The sequence below is a fragment of the Podarcis vaucheri genome (assembly GCF_965113315.1).
Source record: "Podarcis vaucheri genome assembly, chromosome: 2".
NCBI lineage: Eukaryota > Metazoa > Chordata > Lepidosauria > Squamata > Lacertidae > Podarcis > Podarcis vaucheri.
The window spans coordinates 132,556,645-132,574,749 of record NC_138760.1 but is presented as its reverse complement, the minus strand read 5'-3'; the positions used below and the strand labels follow the sequence as shown (position 1 = coordinate 132,574,749).

At 45.7% G+C, this 18,105-nt stretch overlaps 2 protein-coding genes across 11 annotated transcripts in view; both read left to right on the top strand.

Moving 5' to 3' along the window:
• LOC309525781 (uncharacterized protein) overlaps positions 1-5,678 on the top strand; it is a 46,522-nt gene extending 40,844 nt beyond the window's left edge. The window contains exon 5 of the mRNA XM_082211330.1: positions 1,622-5,678. The gene's annotated coding sequence lies outside the window, so the exon portion shown is untranslated. The remainder of the gene's footprint in view (positions 1-1,621) is intronic.
• Positions 1-18,105, top strand: part of LOC309525790 (uncharacterized protein) — a 73,360-nt gene that overhangs the window by 41,975 nt on the left and 13,280 nt on the right. Inside the window, exons 1-3 of one of the 10 annotated variants that reach the window (XM_082211351.1) lie at positions 7,016-7,168; positions 9,703-9,876; positions 13,157-14,468. The exons of 3 other annotated variants lie outside the window; for them this stretch is intronic. In XM_082211351.1, coding sequence (XP_082067477.1) covers positions 7,084-7,168; positions 9,703-9,876; positions 13,157-14,358 — 1,461 coding nt within the window. In that variant the 5' untranslated portion in view covers positions 7,016-7,083 and the 3' untranslated portion in view covers positions 14,359-14,468. Of the gene's footprint in view, positions 1-7,015; positions 7,169-8,023; positions 8,506-8,870; positions 9,001-9,471; positions 9,877-13,156; positions 14,469-18,105 lie in introns of those variants that run through there. 6 more of the 10 variants (XM_082211355.1, XM_082211350.1, XM_082211354.1 and 3 more) reach the window with 6 other exon arrangements.

Genomic DNA, 18,105 nt, shown 5'->3' with positions numbered 1-18,105 from the left:
TTGATTATTTGATTGTTGTTAGCCGCCCTGAGCCCGGCTTTGGCTGGGGAAGGCGGGATATAAATAAAATTTATTATTATTATTATTATTATTATTATTATTATTATTATTATTATTATCTGCAGTGATCATGGAACCCAAGGAAGTAAAATCTCTCACTGCCTCCATTTCTTCCCCTTCTATTTGCCATCAAGGTTGTGTCATCTGCATATCTGAGGTTGTTGATATTTCTTCCGGCAATCTTAATTCCGGCTTGGGATTCATCCAGTCCAGCCTTTCGCATGATGAATTCTTCATATAAATGAAATAAGCAGGGAGATAATATACAGCCTTGTTGTACTCCTTTCCCAATTTTTAACCAATCAGTTGTTTCATATCCAGTTCTAACTGTAGCTTCTTGTCCCACGTAGAGATTTCTCAGGAGACAGATGAGGTGATCAGGCACTCCCATTTCTTTAAGAACTTGCCATAGTTTGCTGTGGTTAACACAGTCAAATCCTTTTGCATAGTCAATGAAGCAGAAGTCGATGTTTTTCTGGAACTCTAGCTTTCTCCATAATCCACTGCATGTTTGCAATTTGGTCTCTGGTTCCTCTGCCTCTTCTAAATCCAGCTTGCACTTCTGGGAGTTCTCGGTCCACATACTGCTTAAGCCTGCCTTGTAGAATTTGAAGCATAACCTTGCTAGCATGTGAAATGAGCGCAATTGTGCGGTAGTTGGAGCATTCTTTGACACATCCCTTCTTTGGAATTGGGATGTAGACTGACATTCTCCAATCCTCTGGCCACTGCTGAGTTTTCCACACTTGCTGGCATATTGAGTGTAGCACCTTAACACTATAATATTTTAAAGTTTTAAATAGTTCATCGGGAATATCATCACCTCCACTGACCTTGTTATTAGTAGTGCTTTCTAAGGCCCATTTGACTTCACTCTCCAGGATGTCTGGCTCAAGGTCAGCAACCACATTACCTGGGCTGTACAAGACATCCATATCTTTCTGGTATAGTTCCTCTGTGTATTCTTGCCCCCTCTTCTTGATGTCTTCTGCTTCTGTTAGATCCTTACCACTTTGGTCCTTTATTTCCCCCATTTCCCTAACTCAGGGGATGGGACTTCTTCCTCCCAGTTCCCTCCACGTAAACTTAGGGAATGGGATCTGTTCCTGCTCAGTCTCTGCCCCAGAGATTAAATGGAGCCAAGAACACTCAGAAGCAGTCATAAATCAAAGCTTCTCTGTTCAAGCTACTTGGCAGCTGCACAAACGTTCCAGGCAGCCTACTTTCACTTTTAGGCAGCCGCTGTACTCACAGTCTATCTGCTTTTTCTCTTCTCTTTTTCTCTGAAGAGGCTTGCTTCACGGTGCCGGTTCCAAGAAACTCCAACCCGGACAAAAACAGCCCCCAGTCTTTCCTCTACTGACACTGGGTCTGTGGCCCTGATCCCTGGGCCCATAACCAATGTTAGGCTCATCCTACACCAGTAGGACCTTGATAAAGATACATGCCTGCCTGGCATGCTGTCTCCCTCCTGGTTGATCGGGAGCTACAAAAGCTTTCTTCAGCCTGAAAATCACAGCAACTGATGCCAAGAAGCATCAGCACACTTACGGAACAGCAGAGTATTAACAGTTCGCGTAACAGAACTCAGTAGCTCACCATTTTGGCTAATCTACTTTATTTACATATAATAGACTCGGAGCATTCTGACTTAGCTCCACCCTCTTTCTCATCAGACAGCAATGAGATGGAACAAAGGACAATAGTCCTACTTCATGGTACACAGCCACATAAACATCCTGTCTCCGTCACTTCCCACTCTGTGGAATGAAAACATACACCGTCATGTGATAGACAACAATCTCATGACTGCAGACATGGAGCAGGAAACCCAACAAAAAGTCTGCCTTGGATTCGTATCGAGATCATTCTATCATTTTTGAGATTGCATCCCAGTACAGCTTTTGCACCTCTTTTGTTGGGCTTTTATGGAATTATTTTATGGGATTCTTGCCCGCAGTAGGAGATACAATGGTCATCCGAACTGAATTCACCCGGTCTCGTCTATTTTAGTTCACTGATGCCCAGGATGTCAATATTTACCCTTTCCATCTCGTTTTTGACCACATCCAGCTTACCAAGGTTGATGGTTCTTACATTCCAGGTTCCTATGCAACATTTTTCTTTACAGCATTGGACTTCCTTTCACTTCCAGGCATATCCGCAACTGAGCGAGCTTTCGGCTTTAGCCCAGCCACTTCATCAGCTCTGACTCTACTTGTACTTGTCCTCCGCTCTTCCTCAGTAGCATGTTGGACGCCTTCCAACCTGAGGGGCTCATCTTCCAGCGCCATAACTTTTATATACTTGTTGACTTTATCCATGGAGTTTTCTTGGCAGGGATACTGGAGTGGCTTGCCGGTTCCTCCTCCAGGTGGATCACGTTCAGTCAAAACTCTCCACTATGACGTGTCCATCTTGGGTAGCCCTGCACGGCATAGCTCATAGCTTCCCTGAGTTATTCAAGCCCCTTTGCCACGACAAGGCAGTGATCCGTGAAGAAGCATCAAGCATTAAATAGTTTATTTCCTTGACATCTGATGGGAGGGCGTTCCACAGGCCAGGGCCACTACTGAGAAGGCCCTCTGCCTGGTTCCATGTAGCTGTACTTCTCGCAGTGAGGGACCACCAGAGGGAAATGTACTAGGAGCCAATGTAGGTCTTTCAGGACCGGTTTTATATGTCGGCAACTCCCAGTCACCAGTCCAGCTGCCACATTTTGGATTAGTTATATTTTCCAGGTCACCTTCAACGCAAAGCACATTGCAGTAGTCCAAGTGGGAGATAACCAGAGCATGCACCAATCTGGCGAGACAGTCTGCGGGCAGGTAGGGTCTCAGCCTGCATACCAGATGGAGCTGGTAAACAGCTGCCCTAGGCACAGAATTGACCTGCATCCCCATGGACAGCTGTGAGTCCAAAATGAATCCCAGGCTGTGCACCTGGTCCTTGAGGGGCAATTACCCCATTTAGGACCAGGGAGTCCCCCACACCTGCCTGCTCCCAGTCCCCCAAAACAATACTTCTGTCTTGTCAGGATTTAGCCTCAATCCATCCTCCAACCGTCTCCAGACACTCATACAGGACACTCACTGCCTTCACTGGTTCTGATGTAAAAGAGAGGTAGAGCTGGGTATTATCTGCATACTGATGAGCACCCAGCCCAAATCCCCTGATGATCTCTCCCAGTGACTTCATATAGATGTCGAAAAGCATGGGGGAGAGGATGGAACCCTGAGGCAGCCACATTGCCACTTGGTAGGCTTGGCATTGAGCTGTAAACCGTGTCTGGTCCGATTCAGAATGAGTTTTCTGCCACTTGTGCTCTAGAGGTCTCAGCCATTCTTTCATTGCCCTCAGCTCTGAGGAAAACCACAGGGCTGTCCGGGCTCCATTCAATCAGATAGGGCGCTTCAGAGCCAGACAGTCAACAGCCGTGGTTATCTCCACATTCCAGTGGGCCACCAGGGAATCAGCTGAAAGGGTTGCTGTGCGTAAGAGAAACCCGATGGACAAGCAGTGGCAAGGACAGGTCCTTCTGCTTCAACCAACCAAGTCTCTGTCATGGATGCCAAGTCAAGTCCTCCATCCACAATCAAGTCGTGGATGACCACTGTCTTGTGAATTGTTGACCTGGCATTGCACAGCAGCAACTTCAGGTCACGTGGATCTCCCTTGTTGATTCCAGTATCCTTCCAGTCAAGACCAGACCCGGAGGCAGGGATAGTCTTCAAACAACGACTAAACCTGCCTCCTCAGAAAATACATGGTCTGGTCTTAGTGTAACTCCTCCTCCTACGCGTGATCACAGAGATCGGGTGTCCCAGTGCATCCTACCCCCCCCCCCCCCGTGAAACCTGCCCCAGCCATTCTGTTGGCTGGTCCCCACTTCCAGGCTGCCCTGATCTTCTCCCCTTCAGTGCAAAAAACAAACTATACAGTAAACCAATAAGACAGTAGAAACTAATCTTAATTACCGTATTTTTTGCTCTATGAGACTCACTTTTTCCCTCCTAAAAAGTAAGTGGAAATGTGTGTGCGTCTTATGGAGCGAATGCAGACTGCGCAGCTATCCCAGAAGCCAGAACAGCAAGAGGGATCGCTGCTTTCAATGCCCAGCGATTCCTCTTGCTGTTCTGGCTTCTGGGATTCAGAATATTTTTTTTCTTGTTTTCCTCCTCCAAAAACTAGGTGCGTCTTGTGGTCTGGTGTGTCTTATAGAGCGAAAAATACGGTGAACTATACCCAAGCCACAATTAAACGTTTATCCCACTTCCAACAGAGAAAAACTGGGGGGGGGGGAACACACCAAAATTTTAAACACCACAGATTGAAAACTAGTTTAAAACGTTTAAAAATATTTTGGACATTTGTCCCAACCCCAATTTGTTCCAGTGAGTTTGAGCTCTTCAGGACTCACAGCAGGGCAATGTCTCTCTGCCCTCCCAAGAGTCTCTTATGCGGAACATCAAATGGTCCATCAAATAATTCATGCCAGGGGAGGAAGCATATCAGTGTTTGGAAAGTGGAAGAATTGTAGAGTTGGAAGTAAATCTAAAGGGTAAAGGACCCCTTGACGTTTAAGTCAAAGGCGACTATGTTGTGGTGCTCATTTTGTTTTCAGGCCGAGGGAGCTGTTGTTTGTCCACAGACAGCTTTCCGAGTCATGTGGCCAGCATGACTAAACCACTACTGGAACACGGAGGACCGTGACGAGCGCACGGAAAGCACCATTTACCTTTCCACTGCAGTGGTACCTATTTATCTACTTGCACTGGTGTGCTTTTGAATGGCTAGGTTGGCAGGAGCTGGGACAGAGGAACGGGAGCTCACCCCGTCATGGGGATTCGAACTGCCGACCTTCCGATCAGCAAGCCTAAGAGGCTCAGTGGTTTAGACCACAGCACCACCTGCGTCCCTACAAGAGTTGCAAGTACCCTGGGGTCATCCAGTCCAACCCTCTGCAACACAGGAATCTCACTTCAAGCATCCCTAAGAGATGGCCATCCAACCTCTTCTCAAAAACCGCCATTTAAGGAGAGACCACAAACTCCAGAAGGAACCAGTATTTTTCAGTTTCTGCCCTCAAAGACTTTAGACATGGCCTTCTGCCCCACTGCCATAAGCATCTTTAGCTCCCTAGTTTCTGTGGCAACACTTTGGCCCAAGTTTCCATTATAACACGCATACGTTGGAGAAAATAACAATTTCATAAAACTGCATTTGGATTATTCTGTTTTCTTTTTAGCCTATTGCCTTGCTAAACTGAAAAAGCCTGTGCCTGCCTACTTTTTACGTTACAGAACCAGCTGCTTTTAGGTCCTGTACATAGCAAATGTCAGTTCTGGAATTCTGAAAAGAATAAAGTGTTGGACTCTATGGGGACTGTTGAATGTTATATGTAATCACATGATATATTATGAGGAGGGTTGATCTGAAGAGCCAAATGATTATTGTGACATTGGGTTGCAACTATTAAGATTGCTGTGATTCTGTGATTGGTTAATAGGAATGACATGTGCAATTTGGAAGTGTATTTTTTAAAAAAACAATTGTTTTGAATGTGGTTCTTTGCATGAACATTTGTTTTTCAATAAAGGCCTATCTTTCCACCTGGAGATTGCATCCTTTTCTTTTGGGATTTTATGCGTGGGTAATCTCTTTTTGAATTTCTCCTACATATATATTTGAAATGACTGGATTTTAAAAATAAACAAATCTGAATGTGATTTATAATGAGACTGAAAAACTAACATTATTGGTAGAAACAACTCTTGAAAACAATCAAAAAATGAATCAGAAATAATTTTTAAAACAGAATTTTTTCTTACCCTGAAGTTCAGTTTACAGAGACAGGCCCATAAGTTCCTCCCCATGTCAATCATAAACCAACAGCCGCAACAAATGCTGCAATGCACTGAAGCGGAGGAAGATAGAGGAGGGTGGAATGTCGTCCCCCCATCTGTAAACTGAAATTCATGGTAAGAAAAAAATATGTTTAAATAACTAGCTCATTAGCTAAAGTGGTGCTTCAGGTTAAGAACAGTTTCAGGTTAAGAACGGGCATCCAGAACGAATTAAGTTCTTAACCCGAGGTACCACTGTAAAGAGATGAAGGATAAAGAGATGATCCCTTTCCTAAATTTGGTTTTGGCAACTGCAAAACAACATACAAGATCCTGGTTTCCCCCTGAGATAGGACACTTGAAAATCGGTTGTATTCTATTTAGAAATGATTTTGGCCACGTAGCAAACAACAGTATTTTTCTTTTCGAATTTAATGTGCAGGAAATCTCCATCATTTATATAGAAATGGGGTCCAATGGTTCTGGGAGCCCAGTATAAACTGGTTTTCTGGCAGGGAAGGGATGGAGTTGGGAAGGGGGGGGAAGAGTCCCAGAGTGGGGGGGCCTGTCCCCCCCTGAGCAGCATGTGCCCCCCTCTCCCTCCCTCCCTCCCCAAGAGTGGGCTTCGCCTTTCCTGCCTGGGGGGCTTTTACGGGGGGGGGCTTCCACACCTCCCCCCCCCAGGAAGGCGTGTCTGTTTCCTTCCTCGCAGGGGACACTTCCTCCTCTGTCTCTCTTCCTGGGCTGCAGAGATTATTTCCGGAGGGGGAGGGGTCTCCTGGCTGGGAAGCCCCTCCCCCTCCATTCTCTCCCCCCCACTCGCTGATCGGGGGGGGGGGTGTTTTGTTTCTTGGAGGGGGGTCTTGATGGAGCCATTTCTGAGCCTCTTCTCCCCCTCCCAGCCTTTCCTTGGGATTCAGGAGCCTCTATGTTAGAGGAGGGGGGGGAGAGCCAAGGTAAACCCCCCCCATGGCCACCCCCGTCTCTCTTTCGGTTAGTCTGGGTCAGATGGGGGCTCCTTGGGGCAGAGTCCTTGGCACAGAGGGGGGCAGCCCCTTGAGCGCAGGCGCAGAAGGAGAGGGAGGGGGTGCCCTCGGCTTTGCAAGGGTTAAAAGGAGCAGAGCTGGATCCCTATAGAGGGCGGGAAGTGAAGCGGGAGGGGGGGTCAAGGTCCTCCATGCCCAAATCCTTCCCTCCCACATCCCTTCCTGCAAGCCGAGAGGAGGTTGCTTTGTTTTCTCTCCCTTGCAAAATCTTCCTGGGTGAGTCTCCTCTCTTTCCCCTCAGGGGTGCAGGGAGGGGGCATGGGGGTCCCTCTTCAGATCATTCCTGATGGGGGGAGACCCCCAAGTCAGAAAGCAGAGGGTCCTCTTTGTACTCTTTGCCAAGCCAGGGAGGGGGCGAGTTCTCAGGAGGTCTGCAGCTCTGTTCTTCCTTGGGATAAAGATGCTGCCTTCCTTTTGGGGAGGGGGCTTTGAGCACAGGGAGAAGAAAAGCCCTTCTGCATCTGCAGCAGCAAAACCGGACCACTTCCTCTGTCCCAGATGCAACAACACATGTCTCTCTCCTGTCGCTCTCCACACCCACGGCTGGCGCTGTTACCTTCCAACAGCTGGATCCAACTCCCAAAGGCACTCTCTTCCATGGTCTCCCAAGACAGATGGAGGCCAACTAACCAACCATTCCCCCCCCTCACAATGCACAATGGGGCTTTCCCTCTCCTCCCCCTCCTGGTGCCCCCTGAAGTTGGCTTGAGGAGGTGGGGGGGGGGAGTCCACCACACCACAGATGCTGAGAGAGGAGGTCCTTCCATCTGGAAAATGGGAACACTTTGAATAATTATGTGAAGATGAGTGCCGTATAATCATAATCATAAAATTATTACAGTGTGGAATTCCCCCATTTACACAAAGATTAATTGTTGTTTAGTCATGCCTGACTCTTTGTGACCTCCTGGACCAGAGCACGCCAGGCCCTCCTGTCTTCCACTGCCTCCCACAGTTTGGTCAGACTCATGTTTGTGGCTTTGAGAACACTGTCCAACCATCTCGCCCTCTGTCGTCCCCTTCTCCTTGTGCCCTCCAACTTTCCCAACATCCGGGTCTTTTCCAGGGAGTCTTCTCTTCTCATGAGGTGGCCAAAGTATTGGAGCCTCAGCTTCAGGATGTGTCCTTCCAGTGAGCACTCAGGGCTGATTTCCTTAAGAATGGATAGGTTGGATCTTCTTGCAGTCCATGGGACTCTCAAGAGTCTCCTCCAGCACCAGAATTCAAAAGCATCAATTCTTCGGCAATCAGCCTTTTTTATGGTACAGCTCTCACAAAGATTAATACCCATCATTAAAATTGTTCCATTACAATGTTGAAATAAGCATGCAGGAAAAGAATAGAATTAAAACAGCGCAGCTATTAAGAGGCAGAAAAGAACGGCGCAATGTGTAGAAGATCATCTTCATTCTCCCTTTCTCTCTTAGGGTCCAGTGTGTTTGGAAGACGTAGCTTTTCGTTTCACACACAAGGACTGGGCGTTGCTGGATCCTGACCAGAGAGCTCTGCAGGAGGAAGTCAAGGGGGTGAAGTGTGGGATCCTGGACTCTCTGGTAAGGCTTCCTGCTGGATCATCAGATCAGTTTTGAAATTCCATACAGATCTCTGCAGGACAAACCTCTGCAATTTTGAGGGAGCCCAATAGCGCCAGCTACAGCGTCTGAGATTTTAACATACCCACAACTTTCCTTGAATGGAAAACTATTGATGTGTGTGTGGGGGGGTATCTCTTGTTTTATCTGGGAATATTCTTCTACCAAAACTTTGTAAAAGCATTGCAGGAGATCCTGGGGTCCCTGCCAGGCCCCGATAATTCGGACACCCCAGGGTCCTTGTACTTGAGGAATCTGGAAAATGACCTCATTGACAGAACTGAAAAGAATTTATTACAATCCTTCTGTGCTCTGCCACAAGACGCCCAGAATGAAATACTCTCCAGATTTGACCTCTTACGTTCCTGACTGATAAGTCTGAAGAAGGAGCAAAGGCCTCATGCAAGCAAAACTTGACCCTTTGTGCTCCAGATCCAGCCCACTAGATATAACACCGTGAGTTAGATTATCGCTTTCGGGGAATAACCAAAGCTTAGAAGCTGGGAACTCCAAGGCCATAAACTAGAACAAGTCTTAAACTATAAGTACTTAGGAATAGTGGTCCAGGCTTGAGGATCCAATAAACTACATGTAAATTCCATCAGGAGCTCTGGGGGGAAAACAGCAAATTGTATCCTCAAATCTTCCCCAAAGATTTGGTCCCCATGCAACCCCTGACAGAGGCGGGATATAAATAATAAATTATTATTATTATTATTATTAAATATGGCCACAACATCTGCCTGGCTTGCAATGAGAGGCTTCTAAAGTGTGTCAACAGGGCTCTCCATAGAAAGCACCTAGCATGGGGGCACCTACATGTAATATCTACTCTGCTCTTTTCTGCCCATGCTCTGGGGTTGCAGGTTTCAGGCTTGGGGACAGGACGGTGACTGGTTTTTGCACCAGTTTGTCAATAATCCCCACTGAGTTCAATGGGATCTACTCTGTGGTCACTACTGTGCAGACCATGCCAGCCTTACGAAGTGGGGTGAGGAGCATACAGAAGAAATTGGAATCACTGGAGATGTTTAGAAATGGGGCTTCTGTTGGGAAGGGGCTGCCCCATTTGTGCTTCTCCAGGGGCAGGAGAATATCTAGGGCAAGAGAATCCCTGCAGGGCCTCTGAGGCCCCCTTTGCTTCTTCCTCCCTCCCAGAACCCTGCAGCTTGTTTTTGCTTCTTTACTCCTCAGGAAGGATGAAAGAGACGGATCCTGCAAAGCTAGCAAGGATGGAAGGGGGAAGATGGACGGTTGACCTGGTCAGGTTGTCTCCTGCTTCCCTCCTCACAGCCTCAGAGCATTCCCTTCCAGGGACCTCCGAGAGATCTGGTAAGTCCCAGGGGAGTGAAAATGGGGACCTGGATGGAGGGAGCCAGAGAGGTATCAGGGCTTGCTCAGCTTGGGGGTCGGGGGAGGCAGGCAGGCAGGCAGATGGAGATGGAGATGGAGAAGGAAAGCAGTTTATTGGGCTCCTCCACCTGCCTGCCTGCCTGCGCCTTTGTAATCTGCAGGCATTTTGAGCTAGGAAAACAGTCGTATAGTCCATGGATCAGGCTTATCCACACACATCTCTGGAACCGAATCCTGATCCTGCGTCCTCCATGTGTTGCCTTTTTCTTTTCTTTTCGGAATAACTTTTATTTGCTTTTAAAAACAAGGATCATAGGACCACTAAATGATGCAAATATGTAGACCACGGGTCGGCAATCTATGTCCCATGGGCCGCAAGCGGCTCACAGGGGTCATTTAACTGAGCTGCCCCCAAACCGAGCCGTCCGTTCAGTGAGTCCTGTGTGTACACACTTGATCCTGCCCACAGAGCGATCTCCGTGAGAGTGAACCAGCCCAGGCGAGGTAAAGCTTGCCGACCCCTGATGTAGACCCAGTCTTCTCATGTCATTTGTATATCTCAAAACTAGCAGAATCTATTTGCAGGAATATCTATAACATACAATTCAACGTTAGTGGTCAGTGTGTGAGTTCTGTGTTCATGAAATGTTTTAAACTGGAACAAAAAATGGGGAAACAGGAGGGAACAGAGAGCATTCAACATTGCATAGCTGAATGCCTAGTCAGGAGCTCTTGCGGCTGTTGTGTTTAGATTAAGTGTGAGTTATAGTCATTTTTCCTCTTCTGTTACCAATGAAATAATACGGAGTTGGTCTCCTCATGAACACAGGACAAGGGTTCAAACTGAAGAAAGTGATTTATTTATAAATTTAAATTTAGACCAATCAGATTGAGGCAACTGCTGATGGGGTGTAGGTTTCACAGACAAGGCATGGATGTTAATGGATCCTGACCAAAGAGGTCTGCCTAAGGAAGTAAAGGAGGAGAATCCTGGGATCATGGACAGTCTGACCCCTTCTCTCCTACTGTAATCTTCATAGAACTCTAACCCAATGGTTGCCATTAATTTCATTCTGAATTGATTCTAGAATGTATTTTAATTACTGTATTTTTTGCTCCATAAGACGCAGTTTTTTCTTCCTAAAAAGTAAGGGGAAATGTCTGTGTGTCTTATGGGGCGAATGCGTGGTCCTTGGAGCCGAATTGCCCAGGGGCAAAACGCAGATCATGCTTCCCCCCCCCCTTTTTTTTTGAAAGAGGGAAGTGGGTGTTGAAACAAAGCCGCTGATCGGCAAGCGATCGGGAGCGAGATAAGGGATGCTAGCAATAAAGAAGGCTGCCCAGGAGGAGGGAGGTAAAGACAGCAAACTTGCAAGGAGACAGGAAGACTAAAGCAATGAGGAGAGTAATTAGAAGAAAGGGAGGAGCAAAGAACTGCTCCATCTAAGGAAAAGACACTAAGGCAAATGAGGGAAGGGAGTGTTGAAAAGAAGCAGGTGATCGGTAAGGGGTCAGGAGGGAGATAAGGGATGCTAGCGATAAAGTAGGCTGCCTGGGAGGGGGGAGGTAAAAGTCTATGGATCCTCAGGATTTTTATATTGGGTCACCCCAAATTCACCATCAGATCACATAGCATGTCCATGGCTACAGCCTGAACCAAAAAAATCACTGTTTCGTGGGGCCACAATGGTGCAAAAACGTGGTTACAGAGCACAGAGCCGCATGGATCCTCAGGAATTTTGCACTGGGCTTCCGCCACAGAATCCAAACGGATGTGACCAGAAAACACCATCGCTTACAACAAAATCTAAACCATGCTGAAAGGAGAGCCATAGATAATCTCAGGAACAACCCAGACATTATAACTAAAGAGGCGGACAAGGGTGGAGCTGTCGTCGTCATCATGAACAAAACTGATTACATCCAGGAGTCTCACAGACAACTTTCTAATACCGCCTTTTAAATAAAATTGGACTCAGACCCCACAAAAGAATATAACAAAGTACTGAACAAGATTGTTAAGGAACTACCTCCACACATCCAAGAACAGATCCTCACAAACACACCAGCAGAACCTCGACCAGGAACTTTCTATCTTCTACCTAAAATACACAAACCAGGAAATCCAGGACGCCCCATCATCTCAGGTATTGGCACTATTACTGTGGGTGTTTCCGATTATATGGACTCTGTCCTGAAACCATATGCCATCAGTGAGCCCAGCTACGTATGTGACACCACAGATTTGAATAATCTTCCTAACAATGCTATAGTAGCCACTATGGATGTGGAATCTCTGTATACCAACATCCCACACAACGATGGTTTACAAGCTATAAGGAACACCATTTCAGATAAAATAACAGCAGACTTTGCTACCAAACTCTGCCATTTGGTCCTTACCCACAGCAACTTCAAATTTGGTGATGACCTGTTCCTCCAGATCAGCGGCACAGCAATGGGCCCCCGCATGGCCCCACAGTATGCCAACATCTTCATGGCAAATTTCTAACAACATTCCCTAAACTCCTATCCACTTAAATCTCTCTTGTGCCTGTGATACATACCATCTCAGGACTATTTAATTGCTCTTCTTCTAACATTGTGTATGCCATCAAATGCCAACAGTGCCCTTCAGCTCTCTGTATTGGACAAACAGGCCAAACCCAACACAAAAGGATAAATGGACATAAATCTGATATCAGGAATCACAAGATAGAGAAACTAGTAGGAGAACACTTCAATCTCCCAGGACATTCTATGCAAGATCTCAAAGTAGCTGTCTTATTACAAAAGAATTTCAGAAATAGACTGGAAAGAGAAGTTGCTGAATTGCAACTTATTACCAAACTTAAAACCCTGGAGAGACCTGGTCTGAATAGAGACATTGGATTCTTATCTCATTATACATGGTATATGTAGCTATTTTTAGCCATCTCACCCCTTGCTTTTTTCTGTAAGACCAATTGCAGTCATTAACAGTCATCAACAGGTTTACCACACCTATCAGCCAATCTCCCATTCCCACCACCCTTCTGAGTAACACCCCTCCCCACCTTCTCACTATATAGAAGGACCTGGCAACTTCTGTTTCAGTGTATCTGAAGAAGTGTGCATGACACAAAAGCTCATACTAACAACCAACTTAATTGGTCTCTAAGGTGCTACTGGAAGGAATTTTTTAATTCATTAACATTGTTCATTAATCTGGTGCTTCATGTCTTCCTGAGGCTCTAATTAGCTTCTCTCTTCATTGCAGATGGTGATCAATTGGAGGGGAAGAACAAAGGGGACCACAACAGAATCCACATAGCGGGGGAGCCAAATCAATATTCAGGGTATGGAGAGAACATCCGTCAGAGCTCCCAGTCCGCCTCCTATCAAGGACACAGCTTCATTTGGAGGCATAGCCTTACTTCACACGAAAGAACTCACAGTGGTGAGAAATTGCATCAGTGCTTGGAATGTGGAAAGAGCTTCAGTCGGAAGGATACTCTCACTTCCCATCACAGAATTCATACAGGGGAGAAACCCTATCAGTGCTTGGAATGCGGAAAGAAATTCAGACTGAGCTCACAGCTCACATCCCATGAAAGAATTCATACAGGTCAGAAACCATATAAATGCTTCGAATGTGGAAAGAGCTTTAATCGAAGCAACTCTCTCACGTTCCATCAAAGAATTCATACAGGGGAAAAACACTATCAGTGCTTGGAATGTGGAAAGAGCTTTAGTGAGAGTGGAAAACTCACTTCCCATCGAAGAATTCATACAGGGGAGACACCCTATCAGTGTTTGCAATGCGGAAAGTGCTTCAGTCGGAGGAGAAACCTCACTTCCCATCAAAGAATTCATACAGGGGAAAAACGTTTTCAGTGCTATGAGTGTGGAAAGAGCTTCACTCAGAGGGCCAATCTCACTTCCCATCAAAGAATTCATACAGGTCAGAAACCATATAAATGCTTCGAATGTGGAAAGAGCTTTAGTCGGAGCAACTCTCTCACTTCCCATCAAAGAATTCATACAGGTGAGAAACCCTATCAGTGCCAGGAATGTGGAAAGAGCTTTCGTGAGGGGGGAAAACTTGCTTCTCATCGAAGAATTCATACAGGTGAGAAGCCCTATCAATGTTTGGAATGTGGAAAGAGCTTTCGTGAGGGGGGAAAACTTACTTCTCATCGAAGAATTCATACAGGTGAGAAACCCTATCAATGCTTGGAATGTGGAAAGAGCTTTCGTGAGAGGGGAAAACTCGCTTCTCATCGAAGAATTCATACAGGGGAGAAACCCTATCAATGTTTGGAATGTGGAAAGAGCTTTCGTGAGAGGGGAAAACTCGCTTCTCATCGAAGAATTCATACAGGGGAGAAACCCTTTCAATGCTTGGAATGTAGAAAGAGCTTCAGTCGGAGGGATAGTCTTACTTCCCATCAAAGAATTCATACAGGGGAGAAACTCTAACAGTGCTTGCAATGTTTAAAGAAGAAACAACAATAACAACAGATATAGGTAGGTAGCCATGTTGATCTGCCATAATCGAAACGAAATAAAAAAGTTTGCTATTGGTATGAGCTTTCGTGTGCATGTACACTACTTCAGATACCATGCATGAATAAACTTAGCTGGTCTTTAAGGTGCTACTGGAAGAATATTTATTTTTTAAAAAAATAATTTATCTCCAACATTTATATTTTCAGGATTGGGAACATCAAAAATTGTACACTAGCAGGGCACTTCTATACGTATCAATGTGCCCCATGTCTTAGTGTATCAAAGTGCCCGAAACAGACATTTTCAAAAAATTAACATTTATTAATAAAACCACTGAATTTATTTAAAAATCATGTGATTACTGAGTAGAATAACTTAGAATCATAGAATCATAGAGTTGGAAGAGACCACAAGGGCCATCGAGTCCAACCCCCTGCCAAGCAGGAAACACCATCAGAGCACTCCTGACATATGGTTGTCAAGCCTCTGCTTAAAGACCTCCAAAGTAGGAGACTCCACCACACTCCTTGGCAGCAAATTCCACTGTCAAACAGCTCTTACTGTCAGGAAGTTCTTCCTAATGTTTAGGTGGAATTTTCTTTCTTGTATTTTGGATCCATTGCTTCGTGCCCGCTTCTCTGGAGCAGCAGAAAACAACCTTTCTCCCTCCTCTATGTGACATCCTTTTATATATTTGAACATGGCTATCATATCACCCCTTAACCTCCTCTTCTCCAGGCTAAACATGCCCAGCTCCCTTAGCCGTTCCTCATACGGCATCGTTTCCAGGCCTTTGACCATTTTGGTTGCCCTCCTCTGGACACGTTCCAGTTTGTCAGTGTCCTTCTTGAACTGTGGTGCCCAGAACAGGACACAGTATTCCAGGTGATGTCTGACCAGAGCAGAATACAGTGGCACTATTTTTTATATATATTTATTAAATTTTTTAAAAAAATTACAATAACAATGAAAAAAAAGAAAAATACAAAATAAAAACAGTTAAAAACACACAGATTTTCCATTACTTATTTTCCTTTAGCTTGTTTCCCGGACCTCCTCATACCTCCCTTTTTTGTATTCCACTTCAATTTGTTGGTTCAGCAAATCCTTACCATTAGATTTTTACCCATTTATAACCCTTTTTTCATATTCTCTTAAAGCATAACAGCTGGAAACCACTTAATTTCTATCCAACATCATACTAACATTAATTTTACAATATTTCTGTAGATAGTCTTTAAATTTCTTCCATTCTTCTTCCACCGACTCTTCTCCCTGGTCTCGGATTCTGCCAGTCATTTCTGCCAATTCCATGTAGTCCATCACCTTCATCTGCCATTCTTCCAAAGTGGGTAGATCTTGTGTCTTCCAATACTTTGCAATGAGTATTCTTGCTGCTGTTGTAGCATACATAAAAAAAAAAATCTGTCCTTCTTTGGCACCAACTGGCCGACAATGCCCAGAAGAAAGGCCTCTGGTTTCTTCAGGAAAGTATATTTGAATACCCTTTTCAGTTCATTATATATCATTTCCCAGAAAGCCTTAATCCTTGGGCACGTCCACCAAAGGTGAAAGAATGTACCTTCAGTTTCTTTACATTTCCAGCATTTATTATCGGGCAAATGATAGATCTTTGCAAGCTTGACTGGGGTCATGTACCACCTGTATATCATTTTCATAATATTCTCTCTTAGGGCATTACATGCCGTAAACTTCATACTTATGGTCCATAACTGTTCCCAGTCAGCCATTCTGTTATGTCCAACATCTTGTGCCCATTTAATCATAGCAGATTTCACCGTTTCATCCTGAGTATTCCATTTCAACAGCAAGTTATACATTCTTGACAAATTCTTAGTTTTGGGTTCTAAGAGTTCTGTTTCTAATTTTGATTTTTCCACATGGAAGCCAATTTTCTTAACCAAATTATATGCCTCCATTATCTGATAATAATGAAGCCAATCTCTCACTTTGTTTTTTAGAATCATAGAATCATAGAATCATAGAGTTGGAAGAGACCACAAGGGCCATCGAGTCCAACCCCCTGCCAAGCAGGAAACACCATCAGAGCACTCCTGACATATGGTTGTCAAGCCTCTGCTTAAAGACCTCCAAAGTAGGAGACTCCACCACACTCCTTGGCAGCAAATCCCACTGTCGAACAGCTCTTACTGTCAGGAAGTTCTTCCTAATGTTTAGGTGGAATCTTCTTTCTTGTAGTTTGGATCCATTGCTCCGTGTCCGCTTCTCTGGAGCAGCAGAAAACAACCTTTCTCCCTCCTCTATGTGACATCCTTTTATATATTTGAACATGGCTATCATATCACCCCTTAACCTCCTCTTCTCCAGGCTAAGCATGCCCAGCTCCCTTAGCCGTTCCTCATAAGGCATCGTTTCCAGGCCTTTGACCATTTTGGTTGCCCTCCTCTGGACACGTTCCAGTTTGTCAGTGTCCTTCTTGAACTGTGGTGCCCAGACCTGGACACAGGACTCCAGGTGTGGTCTGACCAGAGCAGAATACAGTGGCACTATTACTTCCCTTGATCTAGATGCTATACTCCTATTGATGCAGCCCAGAATTGCATTGGCTTTTTTAGCTGCCACGTCACACTGTTGGCTCATGTCAAGTTTGTGGTCAGGTTTGTGGTCAAGCCAGGTGTCCCCCATCTTGTATTTGTGCCTCTCATTTTTTTTTGCCCAAGTGCAATACTTTACATTTCTCCCTGTTAAAATTCATCTTGTTTGTTTTGGCCCAGTTCTCTAATCTGTCAAGGTCGTTTTGAAGTGTGATCCTGTCCTCTGGGGTGTTAGCCAGCCCTCCCAGTTTGGTGTCATCTGCAAATTTGATCAGGATGCCCTTGAGTCCATCATCCAAGTCGTTGATAAAGATGTTGAATAATACCGCGTCCAAGGCAGAACCCTGTGGCACCCCACTAATCACTCTTCTCCAGGATAAAGAGGAACCATTGATGAACACCCTTTGGGTTTGGTCAGTCAGCCAGTTACAAATCCACTGAGTGGTAGCATAGTCAAGACCGCATTTTACCAGCTTCTTTACAAGAATATCATGGGGCACCTTGTCAAATGCCTTGCTGAAATCAAGGTAGGCTACATCCTCTGCGTTCCCTTCATCTACCATGCAATATAATGTTCCTTTCCCCATTGGCCAGGAACCTAAGCTCCTTTTGGGGTTCCTTATTCCACAACCCAAGGTTCCTCCAAGGCCTTGGGGAAGGAAACTGAGGCAGGCTTAGCCAAGACAAGAGGAAGAGATCTGGCTGCCCCCCAGGGTGGGGGGCCTGCCTCTTCCTCTGGCCATGGCAGCCCCCTTGAAGCCTTGGAAGAAAGGCAAGAGACCCTCAGCAGAGAGCAGCCATTTCTGATTCTTCTCCGCAATGGCTTCCTCTTCTGAGAGCTCCCTCTCTTTATTCTCTGGGCTGGACTGGGAGGACCCCAGTTGATCCAGTTCCCCTGATTCTCCCCACTGGGTTCCAGTGCCCCCCTGAGACATGCAGGGATCTGGAGTGGAAGTGACTTCTCCTGTTGAACTACTGCCTGAGGGGGAAGAACAAGCGAGGGCCGTTCAGAAAGGGCTCCTGGGACTCCTGACGTCTGGCGAGGAGCAAGGCTGCTCTGCGGAGGCAAAGCCATCATGGCAGGAAGGCGGCTGAGGACGCCCCGTGAGCGCTGGCCCCCGAAGCTGCCGCCCTCCTTCTG